Raw genomic sequence first — 27,266 nt, 5'->3', positions numbered from 1 at the left:
TCTCCCAGGTGACTGCACTATAAAATTACTACTGTATTTTTCCCTTTGTAATATCTTGTAGGAAAATATTTTAAAACTGTGTAAATGGCTTGTTTCCATCGAAGTTTTACCCACTAATTTAGCATTCATTGATAATTCTTTGCATGAAATACTTATTACTATGGTTGTTGCCAAATGTTGGTTTTCTCTTTCCTCATTCCTTCTACATTTATTAGTTGACATTCTATATGGAACAGCTTTCTCTTGTCCCTCATATTTTATTTGTTGATACGTATCACTGTAGACTCTTGGAATTCTATTCTTTCCAGTACTCTGGGATAACCAATTGGCAAATCCATCAACTCCAAGCAAATCACAGATTCACACTAGCCGATTCAGAGTACAGCCATCCCTTTGGGATTCAGCCTATTTATAATTTTCTTTTCTAAAATCCACTAAAACTAAATGTGTGTTTAATCATTTAAAATAGAGAGTATAAAATAAATTTCATAAGTGAAATTTGGGAAAGAAGTATTGGGAAATAGAAGTATTGGGAAAGCTGCTATTTGCCTATAATCATTGAGGCTTTAATTTAATAAAATTAAGCCTGAGAATTTTAATAAAAATTGAAATTCTTAACAACTTTAAAATTCACTACCCCCCCAAATTCATTACCCCACTTCATTAATCATTAAGGAAATGCAATTTAAAACCAATATGCAGTTCCATTATCCACCTACCATAATGGTTTAAATGAAAAATAGAAAATTCCATGTGATGACAAGGATGTGGAGGAACCCAGACACTGCTAGCGGGAGTGCAGATTCGCATCACCGCTTGGAAAACTGTTTAGCAATTTCTACTAAAACTGAACCTACGTACATATAACACATAAGACAAAGCATTTCCACTCCTAAGTGTATACCCAAGAGAAATGCATCCGTTTGTTGACCAAAATATAGAAACAATGTTGTCACAACACTGCTGCTGGGATTTATCTCAGTGTTGGCTGGGTGGGGTGTGGACAGTGACTGGAAGGGTGTCACAAGGGTGGCTTCTAAGGAGTGCTCTTGTTCTTCTTGAACTGATACTGTTTACAGTTGCTTTTACTTTATGAAAGCTAGTAACAGTTATTTAGGCTCTTTTTTTTTCTATACATCTATTATTACATTTCAGTATAATTCATTTGCTATTTGTTCCCTAAGAATTTCTGGAGGCAAGAAAAGTGTACACAAGGAGAGCCCCCATGAAAATAATGTAACTAAGACCTTCATTTTCCATTGTGACAGATGAATATAAAACCATCCCACATTTGTAAAATGCTGTAGGATTTTCATATACTCATCAGAACCTCTCCAAAGCTGCACCAAGAAGGTCAGGTATTACTGGAATGACCACAGGAATGACATATCCTTGTTGACACCTATTCTTCCAGTATAACTATTTTTTGTTACTTTAAAAAAAATTCCAGTATAGTCAACATACGGTGTTATATTAGTTCGAGGTGTATAATATAGTGATTCAACACTTCCATACAAGATACAGTGCTCATCATGCTAAGTGTACTCGTAATCCCCTTCACCTTTTCACTCATCCGCCCCCCACACGCTCCCTCTGGTAACCACCAGTTCTCTATATTTAAGAGTCTGTTATTTTCTCTGTGCCTTTTTTCCTTTGCTCATTTGTTTTAATTTCTTAAATTCTACAGTGAGTAAAATTATATGGTATTTACCTTTCACTGACTTATTTCACCTAGAATTATGCCCTCTAGATCCATCAGTGTTGTTGCAAGTGGCAAGATTTCATTCTTCTTGTTTGTTTTAAAGATTTTATTTATTTGAGGTAGAGCAAGAGAGAGAGACAGCAAGAGAGAGAGAGCGCGAGGGGGGGCAAAGGGAGAGGGAGAAGCAGGCTCTCCACTGAGCAGGGAGCCCAACACGGGGATCGATTCCAGTACCCTGGTATCATGACCTTAGCCGAAGGCAAACACTTAACCGACTGAGCCACCCGGTGCCCCAAGATTTCATTCTTTTTTATAGCCGAGTAATATTCGTGTGTGTGTGTGTGTGTGTGTGTGTGTGTACATATCACATCTTCTTTATCCATTCATTTACTGATGGACATTTGGACTGTTTCCACACTTTGGCTATTGCAGATAATGCTGCAGGAAACATAAGAGTGCATATATCTTTTCAGTTTAGTGTTTTCATACTCTTTGGGTACATATCTGGTAGTAGAATTATTGGATCACATGCTAATTCTATTTCTAATTTTTTGAGGAACCTCCACACTGTTTTCCACAATGGCTGTACCAGTTTGCATTCCCACCAACAGTGTCCAAGAGTTCCTTTTTCTCTACAGCCTCGCCAACACTTGTTTCTTGTATTTTTGATTTTCGCCATTCTGACAGGTGTGAGGTGATACCTCATTGTGGTTTTGATTTGCATTTCTCTGATGATGAGTGATGCTGAGCATCTCTTCTTGTGTCTGTTGGCCATCTGGATGTCTTCATTGGAGAAATGTCCGTTCTTGTCTTCTACCCATTTTTAATTGGATTCTTTGTTTTTTGGGTGTTAAGTTTTTTATATATTCTGGATATGAACCCTTTATCAGATGTTTCATTGACACATATCTTATTCCATTCAGTAGGTTGTCTTTTGTTGATTGTTTGCTGTGCAGAAGTTTTTGATGTAGCCCCAATAGTTTATATTTGCTTTTGTTTCTCTTGCCTCAGGAGGCCTGTCTAGAAAGAAGTTGCTTTGACCAATGTCAGAGAAATTACTGCCTGTGCTCTCTCCTAGGATTTTTATTGCTTTAGGTCTCACATTTAGGTCTTTAATCCATTTTGAGTTCATTTGTGTGGATGGTGTAAGAAATTTGTCCAGTTTCCCAACACTGTTGAAGAGACTTTTTCCCATTGCATATTCTTGCCTCCTTTGTCATTATGGACCGTATGATTGTGGGTTTATTTCTGGGTTCTCTATTCTGTTCCACTGATCTATGTGTTTATTGTGCCAGTACCATACTGTTTTGGTTTTTTTTTGTACCATACTGTTTTGATTACTTCGATTACTGTTTTGATTACTAGCTTTGTAATATATCTTGAAATCTGGGATTGTGATACCTCCAGTTTTGTTCTTTTTCAAGATTGCTTTGGCTATTCAGGGTCTTTGGTGACTGCATACAAACTTTAGCATTATTTGCTCAAAGTTCTGTGAAAATGCTGTTGCTGTTTTGATAGGGATTGCATTAAATCTGTAGGTTGCTTTGGGTAGTATGGACATTTAACAGTATTTGAACATGGGATATCTTTCCATTTGTTTGTGTCCTCTTCAGTTTCTTCTATCAGTGTTCTATAGTTTTCAGAGTACAGGTCTTTGACCTCCTTGGTTAGGTTTATTCCTGAGTATTTTATTATTTTTAGTGCAATTGTAAATGGGATTTTCTTAATTTCATTTTGCTGCTTCATTATTAGATATAGAAATGCAACGGATTTCTATTCATTGATTTTGTATCCTTCAACCTTATTGAATTTATCAGTTCTAGCAGTTTTTTTGGTGTAGAGTCTTTCAGAATTTCTACGTATATATCATGTCATCTGTAAACAGTGAAAATTTTACTTCTTCCTTAACAATTTGGATGCCTTTTATTTCTTTATGTTGTCTAATTGCTGTGGCTAGGGCCAGTATTTTTTGAAGATTTTTGCATCTGTGTTCATCAGAGATAATGGCCTGTAGTTCTCTTTTTTTGGTGATGTCTTTATCTGGTTTTGGTATTAGGGTAATGCTGGCTTCATATAGTGAATTTGGAAGATTCCCTTCCTCTTGTATTTTTTGGAACAGTTTGAGAAGAATAGGTTGTAACTCTTCCTTAAATGTTTGGTAGAATCTGCAAGTGAAGGCATCTGATCCTGGACTTTATGTTTGTTGGGATTTTTTTTTTTTTAAATTACTGATTCAGTTTCATGTCTAGGAATTGGTCTGTTCAAATTTCCTATTTCTTCCTGATTCAGTTTTGGGAGATTATACATTTTTACAAATTTATCCATTTCTTCTAGGTTGTCCAGTTCATTGGCATATAATTTTTCATAATGTTCTCTCAGAATCCTTCCTCTTTAATTTCTGATTTTGAGTTCTTTGGTAAGTCTGGCCAAAGGCTTATCAATTTTGTGATCTTTTCAAAGAACCAGCTCCTGATTTGATTGACCAAAATTTTATTGTTTTTTTGGTTTCTGTTTTGTTAATTTCTAGTCTAATCTTTATTATTTCCTTCTACTGGTTTGGGGTTTTGATTGTTCATTTTCCAGCTCCTTTAGGTGTAAGGTCAGGTTGTTTCAGATTTTTCTTGCTTCTTCCAGCATCATTTTTAGAAAAGATTTTATTTATTGTGAGAGAGAAAGCAAGTGAGCATGGCAGGTTGCGGGGGTGGGGGCAGAAGGAGAGGAAGAGGGAGAGAAGCAGACTCCCTGCTGAAAATGGAGCTTGATGCAGGGCTCCATCTCACAAGCCTGATGAGATCATCACCTGAGCCAAAATCAAGAGATGCTTAACCAACTAAGCCACCCAGGCGCCCCCAGCACAATTATTAATAGGCCTCCCATTCTCTCTCAGATACCCTGGTTTAATGATAAATGATTATTACTTATGAAGAAATAAGATGAAGAAATAAGAGCCTGTGAGGTTAAATGACTTGCCCATATTACTTACTAATAGGTAGTGTGCTAAGAACTCAAGGCCACAACTTGTGTAGGTATCACTAACTTGGGGTTCCTAGAAACAGAAGTGGACACACATGGAAGCCTTTCACTCTCCCTGATCTTTAAGGCTTGGAATCCCCACAGTCTAAACTACAGCCCTCTGACCTGTAAAAAGTGGGAAACCGTGTTTATAAAAGAGGGTTGCCTTAGATTCTTCTGAGTATGACTGCCTTCCATTCTCTGCCCCTGTGTCTCTCATCTCATATCAAGGTCTTTAGATTGTCTCCTGGGTCTCAGCACTGCTACTGGACCCCTCAACCCTTAAGAGCCTAACCTTCTGAGATGACTCACTGTGTCTCTGTGCATTCTTTTACTAATTTCAGCTTCAGCCTAAATGTGTATCCTTGAAATCTTTGCCACAGTGCAGCCTATAGACTATCATCAATACAGTGATTTTCCAGTCTCCACAGGGAGGTGAGAGGGAGTTGGTTAACAGGAAGTTGTATCTAAGACAATCCACTCCATAAAATATATATCAAAAATTTGTAAAATACACATGGAAAAGACAAAGGAAACAACTGTAAACCAAAATGAGAACTGTTGGGTATGTTAATGTGATAGAAGGATTTTCTTCCTTCCCATGTTTAATATTTTATAATAAATACAGATTTTTAAACACCAAGTTTACAAATGTAATGTTCCTACTTTGTAGGAACACAGGTTACTTTTAATTTTAAACCTTACCTGAGAGACTTCTATAAATTGTGTTTCTAAGACTATTATTGCCTGCCTGTTCACTTTTAATCATTTCTCAGAGCAACATAAAATTACTTACATAGAAGGGCCTCAGCAAAGCACAAGGTACCTGCATTATTAGCTTTTCAAAATTATCAAGGAGGGGCACCTGGGTGGCTCAGTTAAGCGTCTGTCTTCAGCTCAGGTCATGATCCTGGAGTCCTGGGATTGAGCCCTGAATCGGGCTCCCTGCTCAGTGGGGAGTCGTTTTCTCCCTCTGCCCCTCATCTTGCTTGTGCTCTCTCAAATAAATAAAATCTTTTAAAAAAGTATCAAGGAGATATAATTGGTAGTTTATTCTTACCAGTTGTCTTAATTTTTTTATTCAAAAGAAGGATCCACTTTATTTTTTAAAGATTTTATTTATTTATTTGACAGAGAGAGACAGCCAGAAAGAGAGGAAACACAAGCAGGGGGAGTGGGAGAGGAAGAAGCAGGTTCCCAGCGGAGCACGGAGCCCAATGCAGGGCTCAATCCCAGGACCCCGGGATCATGCCCTGAGCCGAAGGCAGATGCCCAACGACTGAGCCACCCGGGTGTCCCAAGAAGGATCCACTTTAAAATCACGTAAATGGGATGCCTGGGTGGCTCAGTCGGTTAAGTGTCTGCCTTTGGCTCAGGTCATGATCCCAGGGTCCTGGGATCAAGGCTCCCTGCTCAACGGGGAGTCTGCTTCTACCTCTTCCAGTGCCCCTCCCTCTGCCCCCATTTGTGTTCTCTTTCAAATAAATGAAATCTTATAAATAAATAAAAATAAAAGCCAGCATCACAAGAGAACAAAGTAGAAGTATATGGCATTTAAAAAAATTAAAAATGGTACAGTAATGAGATTTTAAAAACCTGAGACTCTTCAATGTGTTTTTTCTTCTTTAATAGCTCCCAACAGTGGTAACCAAGACATGTCAGCCTGGTTCAATCTATTTGCAGACTTGGATCCACTTTCAAACCCAGATGCTATTGGACACTCAGATGATGAACTTCTTAATGCTTGACTGAAATTATGTCGTCCCTTCAGTGGCCTTGAGACATCAGTTTTACAACATATTGCCTTTGTGGAAAGGAGTTTATATTGAAACCCATACACAAAAGCATCGTGTTTGTGAATCTAACACTTTTCAGCCAACTTTAAAGAGATGGTAAGGACTACATTTGAATAGATTAAGTATTTCTTTAATATCTTGGATTTGCAGTTGTTGATATGTGGCAAATATTATGAACCATTGAGTCTGAAATAGATACCAAAATTTATTTCAAAATAATAGCTAGAAATACTTCTGTAAATAAGGAATTGGGCTTATTTCTTTGGAAAGCCTTTTACGTGTAAGTTGCCTTGCTGGCTGTGAGAATTCTGTATGTGGATAAAGACAGCATGTAAATTGGGTTGTGATTTGGGGTTGGTTTTTAAATAAAACCATAGCAGGGGGAGTTTTCTGTTGTGGAAAATAGCACTAGAACCAGACAGTTTTGTCTTTAGTTAGAAAAGTAGAGTACGATTGCTTTAATGAAATCACAGAGAAACTTGGTGCTTTTCTCCACTTGGAGGCCAAAATGTAATATTACTTAGTTTTTTTTCTTCATAGAAAATCATGGACACCCCTCAATTCCATTATTGAGTTTTCATGGGAAAGTAGCAGGATGAATTGTTTGCTAAATCTATCCCCTGCAGAAATTCATAAACCCATTTCCTAAACCATAAGAATGTCCAGTAATATTCAAGACATTGTACAGGTGTCTTCAGGCCTGGTTTTTCACACGTTGCTACCATAATGGACAGTATTCAAATTCTTTCTGAAAAGAAAGCAAGGGGAGGACAATCCCTGAGCAACTGGCAATAGTATTCCTGAAATTACCCAGAAACTTCTATATGAATGATGGAAAAATTCTAAGCTTATCCTTGTACATATCTTTACACTTATAACCTATTTCTTGACATGATTTAATGCAGATTACTTTTCTGGCAGTCATAGAAGGCTCTACATGATCAATCAGAAAGGGTCTTATTTTTCTTTTTTTCCCTTTCTGTGGGTGACATCATCTGAAGCTCTTTATGATTACTGAGGAAAAACCTACCTTTACTGGAGGGAAGTTAGTGTAAGCCAATGAACCCATAGCTACTGGATATACATACCACTTAATTAATTTCCTGCTCTTTTTTCTTGCCCACCTTCGGATTTGAGGTAGTTCTCCAGGTGCCTTATTTTTGTCATCTGGTCAATTACATCTCCGTAAGGGAATATTTTGACTAAGGTGTTCACAGCAGTTTCCATGTGCTCCTAGTTTTAAACAAGCTTATTCATTGTTTACAAGAGAATGGCTCGTAATGTCTGAGTCACTGTAAATAGAAGAACATGTTTTGGGAACGCACCAGAGTGGGCAAAGTGCAGTCCAGCTCCATGCAGAGCACTCTGGCCTGGCTACAAGCAGAACTGCCCCCGAGCTCTCTAGGCAATCACTGGTGTGGGGCAGGACCGCACAGGCTGGAAAGACCTTATCTGAGGATCAGAAACATGGACTCAGGAAAAGGTGATGTAGTCTTTTCATGCTTATTCCCATTTCTTTATTTGGTTATCCTTTCAGTCAGAAGCATTTTTTATCTCTTGCTTTTTATTCAGTGAAATTCTCCAGGAGATTCAATCACCAAGGGTTGTGATTCATAATCACAATCTAAATTCTGTACCTTTGGTGACTCTGTGCTTTCAACTTTGAATACTTCAAAAATACTTGTATATCTATCTCCTTCACATGCATGCAAAGTAGTTCCTGTTATCTCGAATAAACAAAGACATCTGAACACAGAGGAAAACCACTGATCTTTCCAAGCCAGAAGCCTGAATCCCAGACTATCAATGTATTCACATTGCCCTCAATTTCCAAAGAACAGAAGTCCTCAAAAAAAATTTTTTTTTCTTAACATTTCTTCTCTGAGTATGTAGTTGCCCATTTAATCCAAAAGCAACATTAACTGTCTTAACAAGTTCAGTTATAATTTCAGCAGATCTAACAAGTCCCTTTTTGAAGAGCACATTCAAAACTTTGTTATTAAAATGAAGGTAACCATATTTTTTCAAGATTAATTATTTGAAATTCAGTTATTTAGAGGCCAGAAACAGAAACCTGGCTATATTATGCCTAAACTGCTAATAAAGGAAACAAACCGTTTGTTCACTAGGGAGTAAAGGAAAGACATGATAAACACAGAACAGAAAGGTGATCAGTTGTTATTTGTCTAAATCCAGATCAAGCATTCAATAAGAAATAAATTAATTAACCTGAACCAAAGGTAGGCTGAGAACTCTTTCAAAGTAAATGGATGTTTTTATATTAAATGGGGGAAAATAATATCTCCTACTTTTTAATACCAAGTAAGAGTGCATTTAACCTTAGAAAAGCCCCAGAAGAACTAAAATTCGTCTGATCTTTCTTATGACCACTTTACAAGTGAGACAGGACTACCAGGGCATATTAAGATCAAATTGGTGTGACTTTGTATTTTTTGAAATCTTTCATTAATTAATGTAAAACATAGTTCTGGTATGGTTAGAAACGAACTGTATTTAAAAAAAAATAGGTTTCAGTATTTGCACAAGAAATTCAGTGTATTTCAACTATGGATATTTATTTCACATAACTATAGACCATCTGGAAATGCAGAGGTCTTACAGCACAAGAACAAAGGAAGTTTGTGCTCTATTTTTCTGAGCCTCTTTTACTAAAGATTATAAAATGGCATAAAACAAAAAAGTCGATTTCCTAAAGTATTCAGTACAAATCCAGTTATTGTTAACCTATTCAAAAATTTGAGTTTTACCTCAGGGCCACAGTAGTAAAAAGGTAGTTTGAATTGATACAGATAACACAGAATGAAAATAAAACCAAGGCAATTAATATCTTTGTGAGACTGATTCTTTTTAACATACTTCATAGAGAAGGGATGTTATAAGATATGGGAAATAATAGAATGTGTTCTTTGTGTAAATACACTCAGTAACAAAATACAAACCACCAAATATTAAAATTTGAGCTTAGAAACAATAACCAATGAAATGTAAGCACAGTATTTAACCTGATTTGCTGGGAATAAAAAGCAGCCAGAATCAATCTAGTTTATATCTTCTCCCATAGTATTGGTAGGGCCCTGTGTTTTCTTACCTTGAGCAATGAAGCAGCCCCAGAATCTTAGGATACGGAAATTAAACTAGGAAGGAAATACAAACTTTAAATATTAATTCAGCAGTATTGAAAATAATGCACGTAAAACATATAATGGTAAGGTGTTTAAATATGGCAATAAAAACCAACTGAACAGGATGGATCACATTAATACGCCAATCAGAAAATATCTCCTCCTTTTGTATGTGCCATTTAAAAAGACTAAAAAATTGAATTAAAAACTGTCCTTGGCATTAAAGTTGAAATGTGGTTCTTCATTCAATGCTATAAATAACCAATCAACGTCCAAAGAGTAAATACAAAAAGATCAGGTAGTGTTAATAGGTAAGATTTTGAAGTGCATGTTTTTACATTAAAGATGAAGTTTCCTTTTTCCCATTTCAGAGTAATACCTTCTCATTTAGGAAAAATCATTCACAACCCTACCATCCAGAATAAACACTATTAATATTATGTATTATTTTTTAGTGCCTTTGGCCTCACATATAAATTGTGATCCAGGTGATTTCATTTTGTCTTCTGTCTGAAATACGCATACCAAATTAAGATTAAAAAATTACTTTTGACCGGATCCATCTATATGCTGCCTACAAGAGACTCATTTCAGACTGAAAGACACCTACATTTTGAAAGTGAGGGGATGGAGAAACATTTATCATGCAAATGAATGTCAAATAAAGCTGGGGTAGCAATACTTATAACAAACATGTAGACTTTTTTTGTTAATTTAAGTAATCTACACCCAACATGGGGCTCAAGCTCATGACCCCAAGGATCAAGAGTCACTTGCTCTTCTGAGCCAGCCAGGCTCCCCCAAACTAGACTTTAAAACAAAGACTGTAGCGAGACCAAGAAGGACACTACGTAATAATAAAGGGGAGAATCCAACAAGATGATGATATAACAATTGTAGGGGCACCTGGGTGGCTCAGTCAGTTAAGCATCTGTCTTCGGCTCAGGTCATGGTTCTAGGGTCCTGGGATCGAGCCCCCAGTTAGGCTCCCTGCTCAGCGGGGAGCCTGCTTCTCCCTCTGTCCATCCTCCTGCTTGTGCTCGCTCTCTCAAATAAAAAAAAAAAAAAGATAAGATATAGCAGTTGTTGTAAATATTTATGCACCCAACATGGGAGCACACAAATACATAAAACAATAACAAACATGAAGGAAATAACAAACATGAAGGAAATAACCGACAGTAATACAACAGCAGTAATACAACAGTAATACTTTAAACACCCCACTCACATGGATGGACAGAGCAGGAAACAGTGGCTTTGAATGACACACTGGACCAGATGGATTTAACATTCAGAACATTCCACACTAAACAGAAGAATACACATTCTTTTCAAGTGCACGTGGAACATTCTCCAGAATAGATCGAATATTAGGCCACAAAACAAGTCTTAACAAATTTAAAATTAAAGTCATACCATGCATCTTTTCTGACCACATGCTATGAAATCAACCACAAGAAAAATATGGAAAGAACACAAATACATGGAGATTAAATAACATGCTACTAAAACAATGAATGGGTCAACCAGGAAATCAAAGAAAAAATTAAAAATTACATGGAAACAAATAAAAATGAAAACACAATGGTCCAAAATCTTTGGGATGGAGCAAAAGTGTCTCTAAAAGGGAAGTTTAGTGCAATACAGGTCTACCTCAAGAAGCAAGAAAAATGTCAAAACCACCTAACCTTACACCCAAAGGAGCTAGAAAAATAATAAAACCCAAACCCAGCAAAAGGAAGGAAATAATAAAGATTAGAGCAGAAATAAATGATATAGAGACTAAAAAAACAGGGCACCTGGGTGGCTCAGTTGGTTAAGTGTCTGCCTTTGGCTCAGGTCATGATCCCAGGGTCCTGGGATTGAGCCCCACATTAGGCTCCCTGCTCAGCAGGGAGCCTGCTTCTCCCTTTCCCTCTGCCTGCCACTCACCCTGCTTGTGCACACACTCTCTCTTTCTCAAATAAATAATAGAACAGATCAATGAAACCAGGAGCTCTCTGAAAAGATCACAAAATTGATAAACTCTAGCAGGGCTCACCAAGAGAGAGGGGACCCAAATAAAATCACTAATGAACAAGGAGAAATAACCAACACCACAGAAATACAAACACTTGTAACAAAATATTATGAAAACCTATATTGGACAACCTAGAAGATACAGATAAATTCTAGAAACATAAAGATACAAATGTGGTGATCCATAGGGACATTTGCACCCCAATGTCTATAGCAGCACTGTCCACAATAGCCAAACTGTGGAAAGAGCCCAGATGTCCACTGACAGATGAATGGATAAAGAATATGTGGGATACACACACACACACACACACACACACACACACACACACACACTGGAGTATTAGCCATCAAAAAGGATGAATACCAATTACATCAACGTGGATGAAACTAGAGGGTATTATGCTGAGCGATATAAGTCAATCAGAGAAGATAATGATCGTACGGTTTCACTTGTGGAATTTTAGGAACAGCGCAAAGGATCATAGGGGAAGGGAGGGAAAACTGGGAAGAAATCAGAGGGAGACAAACCATGAGAGACTCATAACTACAGGAAACAAACTGAGGGTTGCTGGAGGGGAGGTGGTTGGGGGATGGGGTAACTGGGCAATGGGCAATTAGGGAGGGCACATAATGTGATGAGCACTGGGTGTTAAACACAACTGATTAATTACTGAACTCTACATCTGAAACTAAGGATGCACTATATGTTGGCTAATTGAATTTAAATTAAAAAAAAAAGAAAAAAAGTTCTAGAAATAGATACTTACCCAAACTAAAGCAGGAATAGAAAATTTGAACAGACCAATTACCAGCAATGAAATTGAATAGTAATCTGAAGTCTCCCAAAAAACAAAGGTCCAGGACCAGACACCTTCACTGGCAAATTCTATCCAACATTTAAAGCAGAGTTAATACTTACTTTTCTCAAACTATCCCAAAAATACAAGAGGAAGGAAAACTTCCAAATTCATTCTATGAGGACAGAATCACCCTGATACCAAAACTAGATAAAGACACTACAAAAAAGAGAACTATGGGCTAATATGTCTCATGAATTATAGATGCAAAAATCCTCAACAAAATAGTAGCAAATCAAATCCAACAATACATTAAAAAATCATACACCACAATCAAGTGGGATTTTATTCCTGGGTTTTGTAAGGGTGGTTCAATATTTGTAAATCACTCAACGTGATACATCACATAAACGACAAAGGATAAAAATGATATAATCATTTCAACAGATGCAGGAAAAGCATTCAACAAAGTACAACATCCATTCATGACAAAACCCTGAACAAAGTAAGTGTTGAGGGAACATACTTCAATATAACAAATACCATATATGAAAAACCCAGTTAAAATCATACTCACTGGTGAAAAACTAAGAGCTTTTCCCCTAAGGTCAGGAACAAGACATTGTCACCACCTTTACTCAACATAGTACTGGAAGTCCTAACCAAAGCAATCAGACAACAAAAAGAAAAAAAAGGCATCCAAATTGGTAAGAAAGAAGTAAAACTTTCACTATTTGCAGATAACATGACTCCACCAAAGACGCCACCAAAAAACTATAAGAACTGATAAATGAATTTGGTAAAGTCACAGGATACAAAATAAATGAAAAAAATCTGTTGCATTTCTACACACTAATAATGAAGCAGCAAAAAGTGAAATTAAGAAAACAATCCCATTTACAATTACTGAAAACAATAAAATATCTAGAAATAAACTTAACCAAAGAGGTGAACAACCTGTACTCTGAAAACTATGAAATAGTGTTGAAAGAAATTCCATGTTCATGGGTTGGAAGAACAAATATTGTTAAAATGTCTATACTACCCAAAGCATTCTACAGATTTAATGTAATCCCTATCAGAATACCAACAGCATTTTTCGAAGAACTAAAAATAATTCTATAATTTGTATGGAACCACAAAAGACCTTGAATAGCCAAAGCAATCCCGAAAAAGAAAAAACGGGAAGTATCACAATTCCAAATTTCAAGTTACATTACAAAGTGGTAGTAATTAAAACAGTATAGTACTGGCATTTAAAAAAAAAAAAAGATCAATGGAATAGAACAGAAAAGCCAGAAATAAACCCACAATTATCTGGTCAGTTAATCTTAGACAAAGGAGGAATGAATTACAATGAGAAAAAGTCTCTTCAACAAATGGTTTTGGGAAAACTTGCAACAACATGCAAAAAAAGGGGGGGGCACTGCTTTCTTACACCATACAGAAAAATAAACTCAAAATGGATTTAAGACCTAAATGTGAAACCTGAAACTGTAAAAATACTTGAAAAGAATACAGGCAGTAATCTCAATGACATCAGTCATTGCAACATTTTTCTAGATAGGTCTCCTGAGGCAAGGGAAATAGGAGCAAAAATAAACTACTGGGACTATATCAAAATAGAAAGTTTCTACACAGCATAAGATACAGTCAACAAAATTAAAAGGCAGCCTACTGAATGGGAGGAGGTATTTGCAAATGTCATATCTGATAAAGGGTTAGTATCCAAAATATATAAAGAACTTATACAACTCAATACCCACAAATCAATAATCCAATTTAAAAACGGGCAGAAGACATAACAGACATTTCTTTTTTCCTTTTCTTAGAGATTTTATTTATTTATTAGAGAATAGGAGCAGGGAGAGGGGGAGAGGGAGAAGCAGACTCCCCACTGGGCAGTGAGCCCGCTGTGGGGCTCATTCCTGAGACCCTGGGATCATGACCTGAGTGGAAGACAGATGCTTAACTGACTGAGCCACCCAGGAGCCACAAAACAGACATTTCTCCAAAAAAGACATCCAGACAGCCAAAAGAAATAAAAAAAAAAAAAAAAACAAAACTCAACATCACTCATCAGGGATATGCAAATCCAAACCACAATTAGATATCACCTCACACCTGTTAGAATGGCTAAAATAAAAAACACAAGAAACAACAAGTGTTGGTAAGGATGTGTACTTACCCTAAAAATACAAAAACACTAATTGAAAGGGATATATACACCCCCATGTTTATAGCAGCATTACTAACAATAGCCAAACTACGGAAGCAGCCCAAGTATCCATCAATAGATGAGTGGATAAAGAAGATGTGGTGTGTATGTGTGTACACAATGGTACATTATACGGCCATGAAAAAGAATGAACTCGCCATTTGCAACAACATGGGTGTAGCTACAGAGTATAATTCTAAGTGAAATAAGAGAAAGACAAATACCATACGATCCTCCCTTATGTGTGGAATTAAAGAAACAAAAGAAATGATCAAAAGGGAAAAAAGACAAACCCAGAAACAGTCTTTTAACTATAGAGATGGTTACTAGAAGGAGGGTGGGTAGGGAAAATGGGGGAAATAGAGCATGGGGTTTAAGGAGTGCACTTATCATGATTACATAAATAAAATAAATAAATCTCTTCCTCAAAAGGTCAGGTTTAAAAAAAATCTACCAAAAATGTGATTGAAGTCAGCTTCTGCCTCTCTAAAAATTGTGCTCCCCAAGTTAAAATATTTTTCTGGAATTTCTACAGTAGTGAAACATAAAACTAAGAGCTTGAGGATTTGTGTCAGTAACTTCTTTGGTAAGGAATTGGTGTCTAACTAGCATAGTTTCTCTTCGCTCTCTGCCAAGCTGCCAGCAGCTGAAGTAACGAAGAGGATGACAAAGGAAAACAAGGCAATGGCTCAATGGCATGTAATCTGCAATGATACTGAACACTTAATTTAATGTCACTTTATGGAGGAAGTAGCAGTAAGGCTTTGTGTTTGAGTCCTACAGTCAGCCTTGGTTCAAAGCCAGACTCTGATCAATTTCCCGATGACCACAGAAGAGTTCATCTAATTCCAATTTGGTCATCTGTAAGATAGTAAAAATAGCACTGTTTGACTTTATAGGGTTATTATAAAGATTAGGGTAAGCAGTTATCATATAAGGTGCCTGGGACTTGGTAAACTATCAATAGTGTTACCTATTTTTATTATGATTTCAGCTCAATATCCTTGACTATAACAGTTGTCCCTCAAACAGTGCAGGTTAGCCAACCCCCCCCAACGCACAGTTGAAAGTCTGTAACTTCCGACTCCCCCAAAACTGAATTACTAATAGCCTACTATTGACCAGAAGGCGTAAGAATAACACATTTTGTATATTATATACTGCATTCTTACAATGAAGCTAGAGAAATGAAAATATTAAGAGATATGAGACATTTGTAGTACTATAATTTATTGATATGTCATGTGTTTACAAGTTTAATCAACTGTCAAGTACCTACATCAAGTCTTATACAAGACACTGTAGATGCTATGGATTACTAACACTAGAGATCAAAAATGAAGATAATGTGAAAATAATTCATATTTATAGGCATAACAATTCACGCACTGATAATGAAGCAGCATCAGTAGGATTGCTTCACTAGTAGCCTGGCCTAGGCACTAAGATTGGGTCATTCTATTTCTATGGCACACATATTAAGTAGTCACGTCATGCATAATATGCTACTGGAAACAGTACTTTCTAAAAAATGCCACTTACTTGTGATGATGGGCTGATACAGTCGCTTCAATTATGAGAAGCATACTGTAATGTAATTCTTGAAAACAATGTTATAAAACAAAACACATTAATTTTATATTAAATACCACTCCCCTTACGCCTATGTAAAGACGGGCTATCCACTTGAAGTCTTGCACACGATGTTCTACACAATGAGTACGTAGGCAATGATGATGACACAAAAATGTCTCACGCAGTCCCTGCCATACAATTATTGATTTTCACATGAAGATACGACATACACAATAGTTAAGTTTATTAAGAGCATGGCGTAATGATTAGTTACTACTCATGAAGTGGAAGCATCATAAAGGTCTTCATCCTCATCGTCACAATGACAGGGCAGCAGAGGAGGGGGTGATCTCATGGTCTCTAGGGTGGCACAACAAGGCAGGAGAGGCAGGCACACTCAGTGTTAACTTTATGGAAATAACATTGTAATTTCTGACTTCATTGCTTTTTCATTTCTCTAAAAATTAATATTTCTATTTGGTATCAATCCTCCTTCCACCATTTGCTTTAGTTTCCGTGTCTGTATCATAGAAGGGTCCACGTAATGAAACAGGTGAAAAGCAGTCTTGAATAAGCAGAACCCTTCTGCCAAACTATCGAAAGTCGATTTGTTTCCTGGCACTTCTACATGTTCTTTCTCGTGGTCTGGCACTGGTTCGGAAGCACTCCTCTCCATCAGATCTTTTGTTAACTCCTCTGGTGTGGTGTCTGCTGGCTCTTGAATTTCTCCAAGATCTGTATATTTAAACTCTTCACACACTCACCCCATTTTTTTTTGTTGGCCACATCCATAATCTCTCATTATTTCCTTGACTGACCTTCATAAGTCCCGTGAAGTCATACACAACATCTGGACACAATTTTCTCCAGTAGGAATTTATTCTTTTGGGTTTCATGGCTTTCACCATTTTTTCTGTTACAGTGATGCCATCCATCTTCAGTGGTGCAATCCTTCAAGCTTTTCATGATGTTCTATCAGGGTTCTCTTCCATAGTATTGACAATGTTTTCCATTCAGTACAGTGTGTAATGAGCCTTAAGAGTCCCTTGGCACGCCTGGGTGGCTCAGTTAAGTGTCTGCCTTCAGCTCAGGTCATGATCCCAGGGTCTTGGGATCGAGTTCTGCATCAGGCTCCTTGCTCAGTGGGAGCCTGCTTCTCCCTCTCTCTCCACTGCTCCCCCTGCTTGTGTTCTCTGACAAATAAAACCTTAAAAAAAAAAAAAAAGTCCCTATGACCCCCTGACCTATAGGCTGAATTAGAGAGACTGTGTTTGGGGGCAAGTAGACCACTTTGATGTCTTTGGTGAACTCATGGGGTCTTAGGGTGGTCAAGGTATTGTCCAACATCAAAAGAACTTTAAAAGGCAGTCCCTCATTAGCAACGTACTTCCTGACTCAGGGACAAAGCATCAGTGGAACCAATCCAGAAAAAGAATTCTCATTGTCCAGACCTTCTTGTTGTACAACCAGAAGACTGGTTGCTGATATTTATCTTTTCCCTTGACTTGGGGATTAGCAGCTTTATAGAGAAGGGCAGTCCTGATCATAAACCCAACTACATTTGCACAAAAAAGTGGAATTAGCTTATCTATTCCTGCCTTCAATCCTGGTGCTCACTTTTCTTCCTATTAAATGTCCTTTAATGGCATTTCCCCCCCCAAGAATAGGGCACTTTCATCTGCATTAAAAACCTGTTCAGGCAGATATCCTTTCTCATCAATTATTTTCTTAATGATTATTTTCTTAACGATGTCTGGGAACTCATCTGCTGCCTCTTGGTCACCAGAAGGTGTTCTGTTATCTTGACATTTTTTAAGCCAAACCATCCTTTCCTGGCATTAAATTCTCCAGCTTTGGATCCTTCATTTTCGTTTCGCTTTGTCATATAGTAACTTCAGGTTTTCTAGTATATTAGTCTATAGGTATGCCTTTCTTACAGCAATTCTGCACCCACATAAAAGCTGCATTTTTGATACAAGATAAAAAGGTGTTTTGCAAGGTTTTCATGCCTGCTGATGTAGCTTTTTTTTTTTTTTTTACAATGGTCCACATGCTGGATTAATTTATCTTGAAATGGTTGCTACTGCAGCTTCAGATCTCAATCTATGGTACATTATCAAGCAATTCTACTTTTCTTCTCTGCTTCTTGAGAGAACTTCCAGCATATATAGTGGCACTTTATATGAGTCCCATGGTGTTATCAAGATTTATGGTATTGCACTTAACAAGAAAAAATACATGAGAACTGCAAGATCACTTTTTACTGCCATAAGCAACTTAACGGAAAGATGAACTTCTCATGATGATTAGTGTCACACAGCATTTTAAGAGGATACTTGCAACACTTGAGCTTACTGTAATAGCAACAGGTATAAATGAAATTACTACAGTAAATTTTATGCAGCTATGACTTTATACTGCCATCTTTACATTTGTTTACATTTCTCTTGACTACAAACGGCACCATGTACGGTTGTGTGTGCAACTTATTTTGATAAATTTTAACTTATGATAGATTTGTGTATATTTTATGGTAGTAAATGATAAAACAGACTATCTACATACATTTTATGCATTCATGAGATACCTTTAATTTTTTTTATAATTCTAAGCTATGCAGTTCATCTGTGAGTTTTTTCAAACTGTCAAAAATCTTAAAAATTTTTTCCAATATTTATTGGAAAAAACCTGTGCTGTTCAAGGGTTAACTGTATTACAACTTTATAAGCTAAAACGAATTACATGGGACCATTTCCTAAGACTGAAAACTTCTGGCTTTCTTCAGGAATGAATAAACTGACCTAACAAAATATAAAGGAGATAACAAGTGTTTGCTTCCAGTTTTATCAGTTAAGCTATTTTCACACATTCAGTAGCCACTTAACGGACAGCAATATTCCCTTCATCTCATCTATAAGAAAACTGAAACTTATAAAGGTGACTTCTTTGCTCAAGATCCCATGACCATTAAGCTACTGAGCCAGAACTGGTATCCAAATTGTGGCCCTAAATTCAGGGCTTTTTCTGCACCCCCTCTGAATTACCCCAATGATCTCAAAAATAATTTTGGAGAGGGGCGCCTGGGTGGCACAGCGGTTAAGCGTCTGCCTTCGGCTCAGGGCGTGATCCTGGCGTTATGGGATCGAGCCCCACATCAGGCTCCTCTGCTATGAGCCTGCTTCTTCCTCTCCCACTCCCCCTGCTTGTGTTCCCTCTCTCGCTGGCTGTCTCTATCTCTGTCAAATAAATAAATAAAATCTTTAAAAAATAATAATAATAATAATTTTGGAGAAAAATAACACGGAGAAGACTCCATGATAGTAGTCTACAAAACATCATGATTTAGCAAGACTAATCCATATTAGCATACAAAATCAAACAAGGAGTATATGGAGGTGAATTCTCAGTTTGAGGAAGATGCGAACTGCAGAAAAGACTAGTATTTTTACAAAACCAGCAATCTGGAGATACTTACTAAAGGGAATTAGAAACAATGTCTTAGAGACTCTAGTCTCATCTCTGTGTTAAGATACCAGACCAACCCAAAGGCATGCACATAAATTCTGACTCACAGTACGAAACTGATTTTACATTACAACCTAATGTGTACCTATGTCTAGCAAAAGTTTTACACACAAGTTAACACTCTCCTTATGTATATTTTTTCTATTCTGCTTCATTAAAAAACAAAACAAAACAAAACATTGGCTAGATCCATTACATTCATTTCAAGACCCAGTTTGAAAAACACTAAACCAAAGAGATACACAGGCTATTTGTATAATCGCACCATGTTCTAGTAGAATTTTAAAATAAAGGGACTTTAAAAGCACACCTTATCTTAGCAAAGAAAAAAACTGATATTGATGTATATTGACCGGGAACTGTTATGAAGAGGATACTATATCTCACACCCAACCACTTAAAAGCAATTGAAGTTGGGAAAAGATTATAGACCTAAAAAGTTTTGTTTGAGGATGTGGTATATTCAATGAATCAAAGAAAAAAAATCAAATAAATGCGAGAAGAGAGGAACACCCAACTTAAGATCTAAATTTTCTCCTCTCAGAGAGCCTGGGTGGCACAGCTGGTTAAGCAACCAACTCTTGGTTTTGGATCGTGATCTCAGGGTCATGAGATCTCTCCCTCTACTCTCCCTCTGCGCCCCCCCCTCGCCAACGCTTGCTTGCTCTCTCGCTCTAAAATAAATAAATCTTAAAAAAAAAAAAATTCTTCCTCTCAACCTCTTTAAAGATGGAGGGGAAAGACTAAGAGGAAAAAAAAACAGAAAATGTGGAACCAATTTGAGATTTTCTTTGCATTTGATGCTATGTTACATTGTAATGTAAATATATATTCATTAGGTATCCCCAAATTCTAGTTAACTTTCCCCCCACAAATAATTTTTAGAATTTTTTACATTGTAATTTGATGACCACTCTTTATGACTGACTGCTGTGGTGACTTTTTTACTTTCTACGTGTTATATATACACCATACGCAGCCTTCACTGGGGCATACCTAACTAGTTCTGTTCTGTACATACTGACTAAACCCAAGCCTGAACAACTACCTTGCGTATATAAACCACTGTATATATGGAAGAACATAGCTGATTTAGAAAAAGTGAATTACCAAACAAAAGGAAAAAATCCTCTATGTGTACTTAGGATAAAATTAAGTGATTGTACCAGGCTAAAAGTCTAACTATGAAGTAATGAATTACTTATAAACATGTATTCTCTTTCAGTGTGTTTCGCACTTACCACAAAGATCAGGTACTTTAAGTTCTAGATTAAGTAAAGAAATAGCAAGGAAGTAACAACTGACAATTATATATCCTGCTACTTAGACACACTCATTTTTCTATACATTTGTGAAAAAGAATATAAGTTATTTCAGGCTAGAACTGTCTCAAAAGAAAATCTGAATTGAGACAACATTTGTAAAAGTACACAGAAAAAAAAAACTCTCAAGAAGAACAGACTTTATTTTTAACATAAAAGTTCTATTTTCTTGTGAGGCAGCAGTAAGTGTCAGATACAGGGAATACATAAGTACATAATAACAATATTTATCACCATTGGAAATGCTGTGGTTTTTTTTGGGAGAGTTTTGTTAGAAAAACAAAATTTTTAAAAATTGCATTTAAAAAAGATTTACATAGCTTAAACAGATGGAAGATACAGACTTCAAAAAAAACATAAATTATATTCTTCAACAAGATTGTATAAACAAAATATTGTTCAGGACTGCTCTGCTTATCATTAATTTAAGCAGAGTAAACTTAAACCTTAAAGTGCGAAGTATTCTTAGCTTTTTTAATGCAAATTCAGCACTTCCATTGGTCTGGTTTTGAGACATCAAAATTCCAAGCATTAAGGAATGAATCTTTAGAACAGTAAACTGAATTCAATGGCAATTTTTCTTTTATTTCCTTTAACAGAAGAAAATCTTGACAACCCAGCCCTAATCTTGGACATAGAGACGGCTATAAATTCTGCCATTTTAAAAAATACTTTTCCAGTAAAAGCCAACCATTAAAAAGAAAAAAAGGAGGGGGGAAAAAAGCCTTTCTTGTTGCCAGTTACTCCACAGTTAGCAATAGCACCTTCTAAAAGGCTGATTTGGCTTGTCAGAAGTAGTAAGAAATATTTTAAACAAAATGAAGACTCTAGTTCAAAAATAATTTTGGCATCCATGCTCATCATATTAACCAAAGAGGCAGAATAGGTATTTTAAAAATATAACTGCTAACAAAAGCCATGACAAGTAATAGACTTAGTCATGATCAGAAACAATAAATTTTTATGTTTTCATCAACATGAGGAAGAAATCAAGAGTAAAAAATAACTTAAGAAACTTAAGACAACGTAAATAACCAGAGAATAGCTCCTTTTGCCAAAATATACATGCCACCTATTTATTTTACTGCAATGGAAGTAAATTTATTTAAAACTTTTAAAAATTTAAATTATATTCCCATTGAAGCTATTCTAATTTATCTTCTGTACACTTTTCTATGGAATAACAAGATAATTATGGAATGTAATTTTAGAAAATATTCTTTTGAAAGTAGATCCATTTTTTTAAAAAATCAGCCATCTGTGAACTAAGGGTTAAGCAAAAGAGCTGAATGGACCTATGGTTAATATTTTTTCAAGGCTACAATAAAGCTCATATGCTTAAAAATTAGCCCTTTGGCACTGGCAGTTAGAGTTCTTTGTACCTTGTACCTTTTTGTCTTCCTTTCAAATCTCAGCTATTTCTCCCAAACCCAAGGGATATGTTTGGTTGCCATACAGTTAATTTACCTGCAAATTCACATTCTCCTTACAACCAAACATTAAAAGTTCCACTTATAAGACTATGTAAATAATAACTCTTATTCTCCCATTCCGTTTTTAAATTACTTTAGATTAAGGATATATGAAATTCTACAGAAAGATGCGAATTACACGAATATGCACAACAGAGTAAAGGGGAAAACTGTTTATAAAGTGGCATTTTAGTTATAAAATACCCTTGTGATTTTTACAGGAATGGACAGAAGAAAATAAGTGTAAGGTAAAGAAAAGAACAGATTTAATGGAATTCAAGTAATCCAAAAACTGAGTATTTTTGTTAAAACTTGTTTTTAACTTCCTCCTCCTACTATTCATACCAACTCACCTGATGAGTTTTACCTTTTCTTCTGTACTTTTGATAAAGCAGTTCTCAGTGGTGAAATGGTAAAGTCAAGACACATAACAAGGCAAAGAATCAAGGTTCCCAAGAAACCAACCAACCAACCAACCAGAAAATTTAGATACTGAATAACTGAGATTTACTGATTGAGAAGCCACAATGTACTAATTCCAAGTAAATTAGTTTTGGATGGCGAAGGTACCAAAATTCATCAGTGCCACAAACTGAAACCTCACAGACTTATTCAAATGTTTGAATTTATCTAATTTGCCTAAATACATCTCCATTTTAAACTTTACAGGGCATAATTTTAATTACTTAGATGTTTTAAAGGTGCACGAATATAAGAAGTCCTTTCAAAAGATTTATTGCTACCACTAGGTTTCCTCTGATGGTACATGTCCAAACAAACTGACATATTAAACCTTCTCAACTACATCCCTTTTACAAGTATTTAAAATTTTTTCTCCCTATAATATGTATAGGAACATTAAATTATTGCATCATAGGTAGTATATGAAGATCTTAGAAGGATGCTTTTTATCAATACTGTTTGCTGAAATTCATTTTAAAAAGAGCTGCTCCTTAATTTCACTACCACGTACACAAACACGAAATACCATTGTCATGTGATACTGGCAGTGATTGTATTAAGATGAGCCTAAATCCAAAACTGTATGGATTTTTCAAAGATCCCTGTTGTTTATATGTTCCAAAGCTCTCCTGGCCTGTCTTTCCCACTGTGTGGAATGCTGGAGGGAAAACTAACAAAATCTGTAAGCAACATATCTCAGTGCCAACCACCGTAAAGAAAATGTCAGTCGCAAGATTCTGTGACTACGGATTGCTATTCAATGGATTACACTCCATTGGCAAACTACTAACCCTGACCAATTCCACAAGACAACAACATCACAAAAGCAAAGGAGGAAATCCATGCACAGTCATTTTAGGACCTCTTGGAACTATGATACAGTGATGATAAAGGGAGATCATGTGGTAAGTATTTTGTAGAGAACCAAAGGGGCTCCTTACTCCTAGCTAGCAATCAACACTGGGTAGTCTCCTTTTGGCTCACTGACTTTTCAACCAAGTTCCAACGATGGGTGAGAACATATTAAAGCACTTGTCTCCAGACTATAATTTTTCTGACCACGTGGTGAAATGTGTACAAGTGTAGTGAAGAAAACAGCAGTTTTACAAGTATTTCACCCAAAGCACAAACTTCTGACATCAAAAAAACATAAATCACATAATGTACTAATAATTAATATTGCTTTTTATCCTTGTTATATATTTGTTCAATGCATTTACCTATCAATTCTTGTTTGGGAGAAGAACATAGTCATGAGATTAAGATTGCTGGGAAAATGTCAACAATCCCTTTGGTCCCAAAGCTGAAAACAGCTGAGAAAAGCACACATCTAGAAAGGGAAACAAGAAACAAGAGGCCACCAAAGAATCTTTGAACATCCTGTTTGCTACGTTTCAGAAAATGTAACATTGGTATTATAAAATAGTCATTTTCATATAAAAGATGGTTCTTGCAGCATCATTCATGTCTCCCTTCAGGAATTATGTTTGCAGGGATCAGTTTTGTTTGTTTCTTTTTTTTTAAAAGAAGTTTAATTCGAAAACAAAAAATGATGTGATATCAGCCCTCCAAAAGTAAAGAATGAGACCTCTCTTGTTTCAACCAGTGCTTTAAGAAAAAGCAGGCTAAGCAAGGAGGGCTGGCCTTCATGAGTGAGCAAAGCCACAGAGGGCGCTGCCTTCTTCCAGAAGCCATACTGTGACTTGTCACCACCGAACGCTGGAGTACCTCACAGCCAACCGGGAGCTCGTGATGCCATCACAATGAAATGATCTGAGGAGGTTCTCAGTTGCCCAGAAAAATGGCCACACAGCCCTGTGCCTTATCCTTCAGCTTCCTCGATTGGTTCTGGTGGTGGGAGTAGAGAGGCTGACGGCAGGACTGTACTCGTTCCTCGAGAGACTCGGTCTTGCTCTGTGTTTGTCGACAGGGAGGCCACAGCAATCGGTTGCAGCAGAGTGGTTGTCATGCCAGTGGTAACTGTCAGACTGTGACCAGAGCCCTTGAGGGTAAGATCTGGTGTAGGAAGGAGTGGCTTGAGGATGCTGACGAGGCAGAAGGCAGAGCCGCTTTTAGGAATGAAATTCACCTTGTTTTTGTCAGGACAGTAAAAGGCGGGGATTTCATGGAGTTGTTTTGGCCTAGGCACAGAACAGACAACCCAGCAGTTTTAAGTTACAGATCACTGGAAGTAAGTTCTTTTATTATTTTTTTTTCTAAACAGATAACCTACAGATACATGAGTACAACACTGAAATTATATCAAAAACTTCAAATGCTATGAGCCAAAGTGGATTTAGACACATAATTCAAAATATGTATCTCAGAATGCCAAAAGGACATCATTCATCTTTGCTGCTTTCAGTTCCCTGGAGAGCCCAGTGCACCATATGGGTGGCTCAGGCTGATGATCACTTCATTGCAATGATGTCCTAAGACAGCCATTAGGAATAAAGAATTTCCTAAAGCAAAAGAAATTCTAGATGTTTAAAGACAAAAATATGTTCCACTACTACAATTTTTCCAAAGCCTATACTATTTTGAAGGGAGAAGGCAAGTAAATTAATGACATGCGATATCCATCTTTTGCTAAATTCCACCACTGCATGACTAAACTTTGGTAGGCATGAGTTTTCTCTTCGAGCGTGCTTAAAAATCTCTTTGAGACAATTTTTTCAACCATGATGGTTTCTGAGAAACATAACAGAAATGTAAAATCAAAATAAAACTAATCACTGTCCCCTCCTGTCCCCAGGTACTCCTGAAAACTAACCCAAATGGTTGGAAAAGGGAAGTACTAGTATTAACAGTACTCTGCGAAAATAAAGATATTAAAAATTCAATTGTTAAAGTAACATGGAAGTGCCACAAAATTAAAAAGAAATTAAGGTGGGAGAACTTAAGTAAATCAAGATTCAGGTGGGAAAAGGTAATATAATCATGTGATAAAAGTATGGTTCTCATCTCTCCTAAGAAATTTAAAAAATTAAAATTAAAGTGTGCCAAGTCTGCACTAGATTCTGGGGACCCAAAAATGAAACAATCTACAAGGAGACAGATTAAGTATGTAGTTCTTGGGGGGAGGGAGGTACTGGGAACAGAACCATATTTCAACATAATTAATCCCATTTGTAATCTTACATGTTTTCTGCATTTAAACATTATTCAGAGAAGTTATGAATTACTTCAGGCATCCCTAATCTTTGCCACACTGCCAAAGGTGTCCATAGCACAAAAAAAGGTCAAGAGCTCCTGAAAAGGGTCTGATAGATGTGATAAAAATGGCTTGTAAAAGGTTTAAAGTAGCACAGGGGAATGGATAACCTGTGACCTAGAGGAAGAGGGATAATTCGGTAGAAAGAAGGCTTATAAGGGAAGTAACATCTGAGCTGAGTTGTAAGAAATTAATAAACAGGGACACCTGGGTGGCTCAATCGGTTAGGCATCTGCCTTCAGCTCATGTCATGATCCCGGGGTCCTGGGATGAAGTCCCACATCCAGCTCCTTGCTCAGTGGGGAGCCTTCTTCTTCCTCTGCCTGCCGCTCCCCCCGCTGTGCTAACAACTGAATAAATAAAAGCTTAAAAAAAATTAATAACAGACCTGGGGAATGGTGCCCCCTCCCAAAAAGCTCCAAGTAGACAATGCTTTTGGTGGGCAGATTTTATTAAGAGTGAATACTGCCCAAGGACAGCTTTGACAAATATAATAATTTAAGAACAAAGCAATCATTTAACTGATGTTTTACTGGTGCACTGTTCCAATATACAATGGAAACGTCAAGTACTTTTAGGGCCACAAGTGTATTTGGATAAATTAGTGATAAGAAGGGCACACACTTCCCAATTTTTACTATATGACAGTTTGATTTTCAATTCCTTAAAGAAGACAGGAGGTTGAGGCTAGATTTCTATAATTAAAAAATAGTTGAATTTTCTTCTGAAGGTGGAATTATTAGAAATACCTTTCATTCTTAGGGGGAAAAGGCCAATTTTTACACTCTCCTACAAATGAGGCCTAGGTTTTTAGTTAATTTTTTTGAGGTTATCTTGTTAAAAATCACTTAACTTCCTTACTGCTTTCATTAAAATAGATCTCACACAAAATAATATAAACAGTAATAACTTATCAAACTAACACCAAGATCAAACAAAACATTAACAGCAAAAAGCACCAATCTCCCCTACCAAAAAAAAAAAAAAAAAAACCCAAAAAAAA

The 27,266-nt window shown here is 36.6% G+C and overlaps 2 protein-coding genes across 10 annotated transcripts in view; one reads left to right on the top strand and one right to left on the bottom strand.

Moving 5' to 3' along the window:
* ICA1L (islet cell autoantigen 1 like) overlaps nucleotides 1–6,530 on the top strand; it is a 74,753-nt gene extending 68,223 nt beyond the window's left edge. For 4 of the 7 annotated variants that reach the window (XM_019799572.2, XM_034654977.1, XM_019799571.2 and 1 more), the window contains one exon: nucleotides 6,347–6,462. In XM_019799572.2, coding sequence (XP_019655131.2) covers nucleotides 6,347–6,462 — 116 coding nt within the window. Of the gene's footprint in view, nucleotides 1–6,346 lie in introns of all 7 variants that reach the window. The other 3 variants (XM_034654976.1, XM_002919126.4, XM_034654979.1) reach the window with 2 other exon arrangements.
* A 542-nt stretch (nucleotides 6,531–7,072) lies between these two features.
* FAM117B (family with sequence similarity 117 member B) overlaps nucleotides 7,073–27,266 on the bottom strand; it is an 85,488-nt gene continuing 65,294 nt past the window's right edge. For 2 of the 3 annotated variants that reach the window (XM_034654973.1, XM_011224870.3), the window contains exon 8: nucleotides 21,236–25,190. In XM_034654973.1, coding sequence (XP_034510864.1) covers nucleotides 24,872–25,190 — 319 coding nt within the window. In that variant the 3' untranslated portion in view covers nucleotides 21,236–24,871. Of the gene's footprint in view, nucleotides 7,259–9,619; nucleotides 9,666–21,235; nucleotides 25,191–27,266 lie in introns of those variants that run through there. The other variant, XM_034654974.1, reaches the window with a different exon arrangement.

Source organism: Ailuropoda melanoleuca, chromosome 2 (genome assembly GCF_002007445.2).
Source record: "Ailuropoda melanoleuca isolate Jingjing chromosome 2, ASM200744v2, whole genome shotgun sequence".
Taxonomy (NCBI): domain Eukaryota; kingdom Metazoa; phylum Chordata; class Mammalia; order Carnivora; family Ursidae; genus Ailuropoda; species Ailuropoda melanoleuca.
The sequence above is the reverse complement of the archived record's forward strand: the minus strand, read 5'-3'. Positions and strand labels throughout refer to the sequence as shown.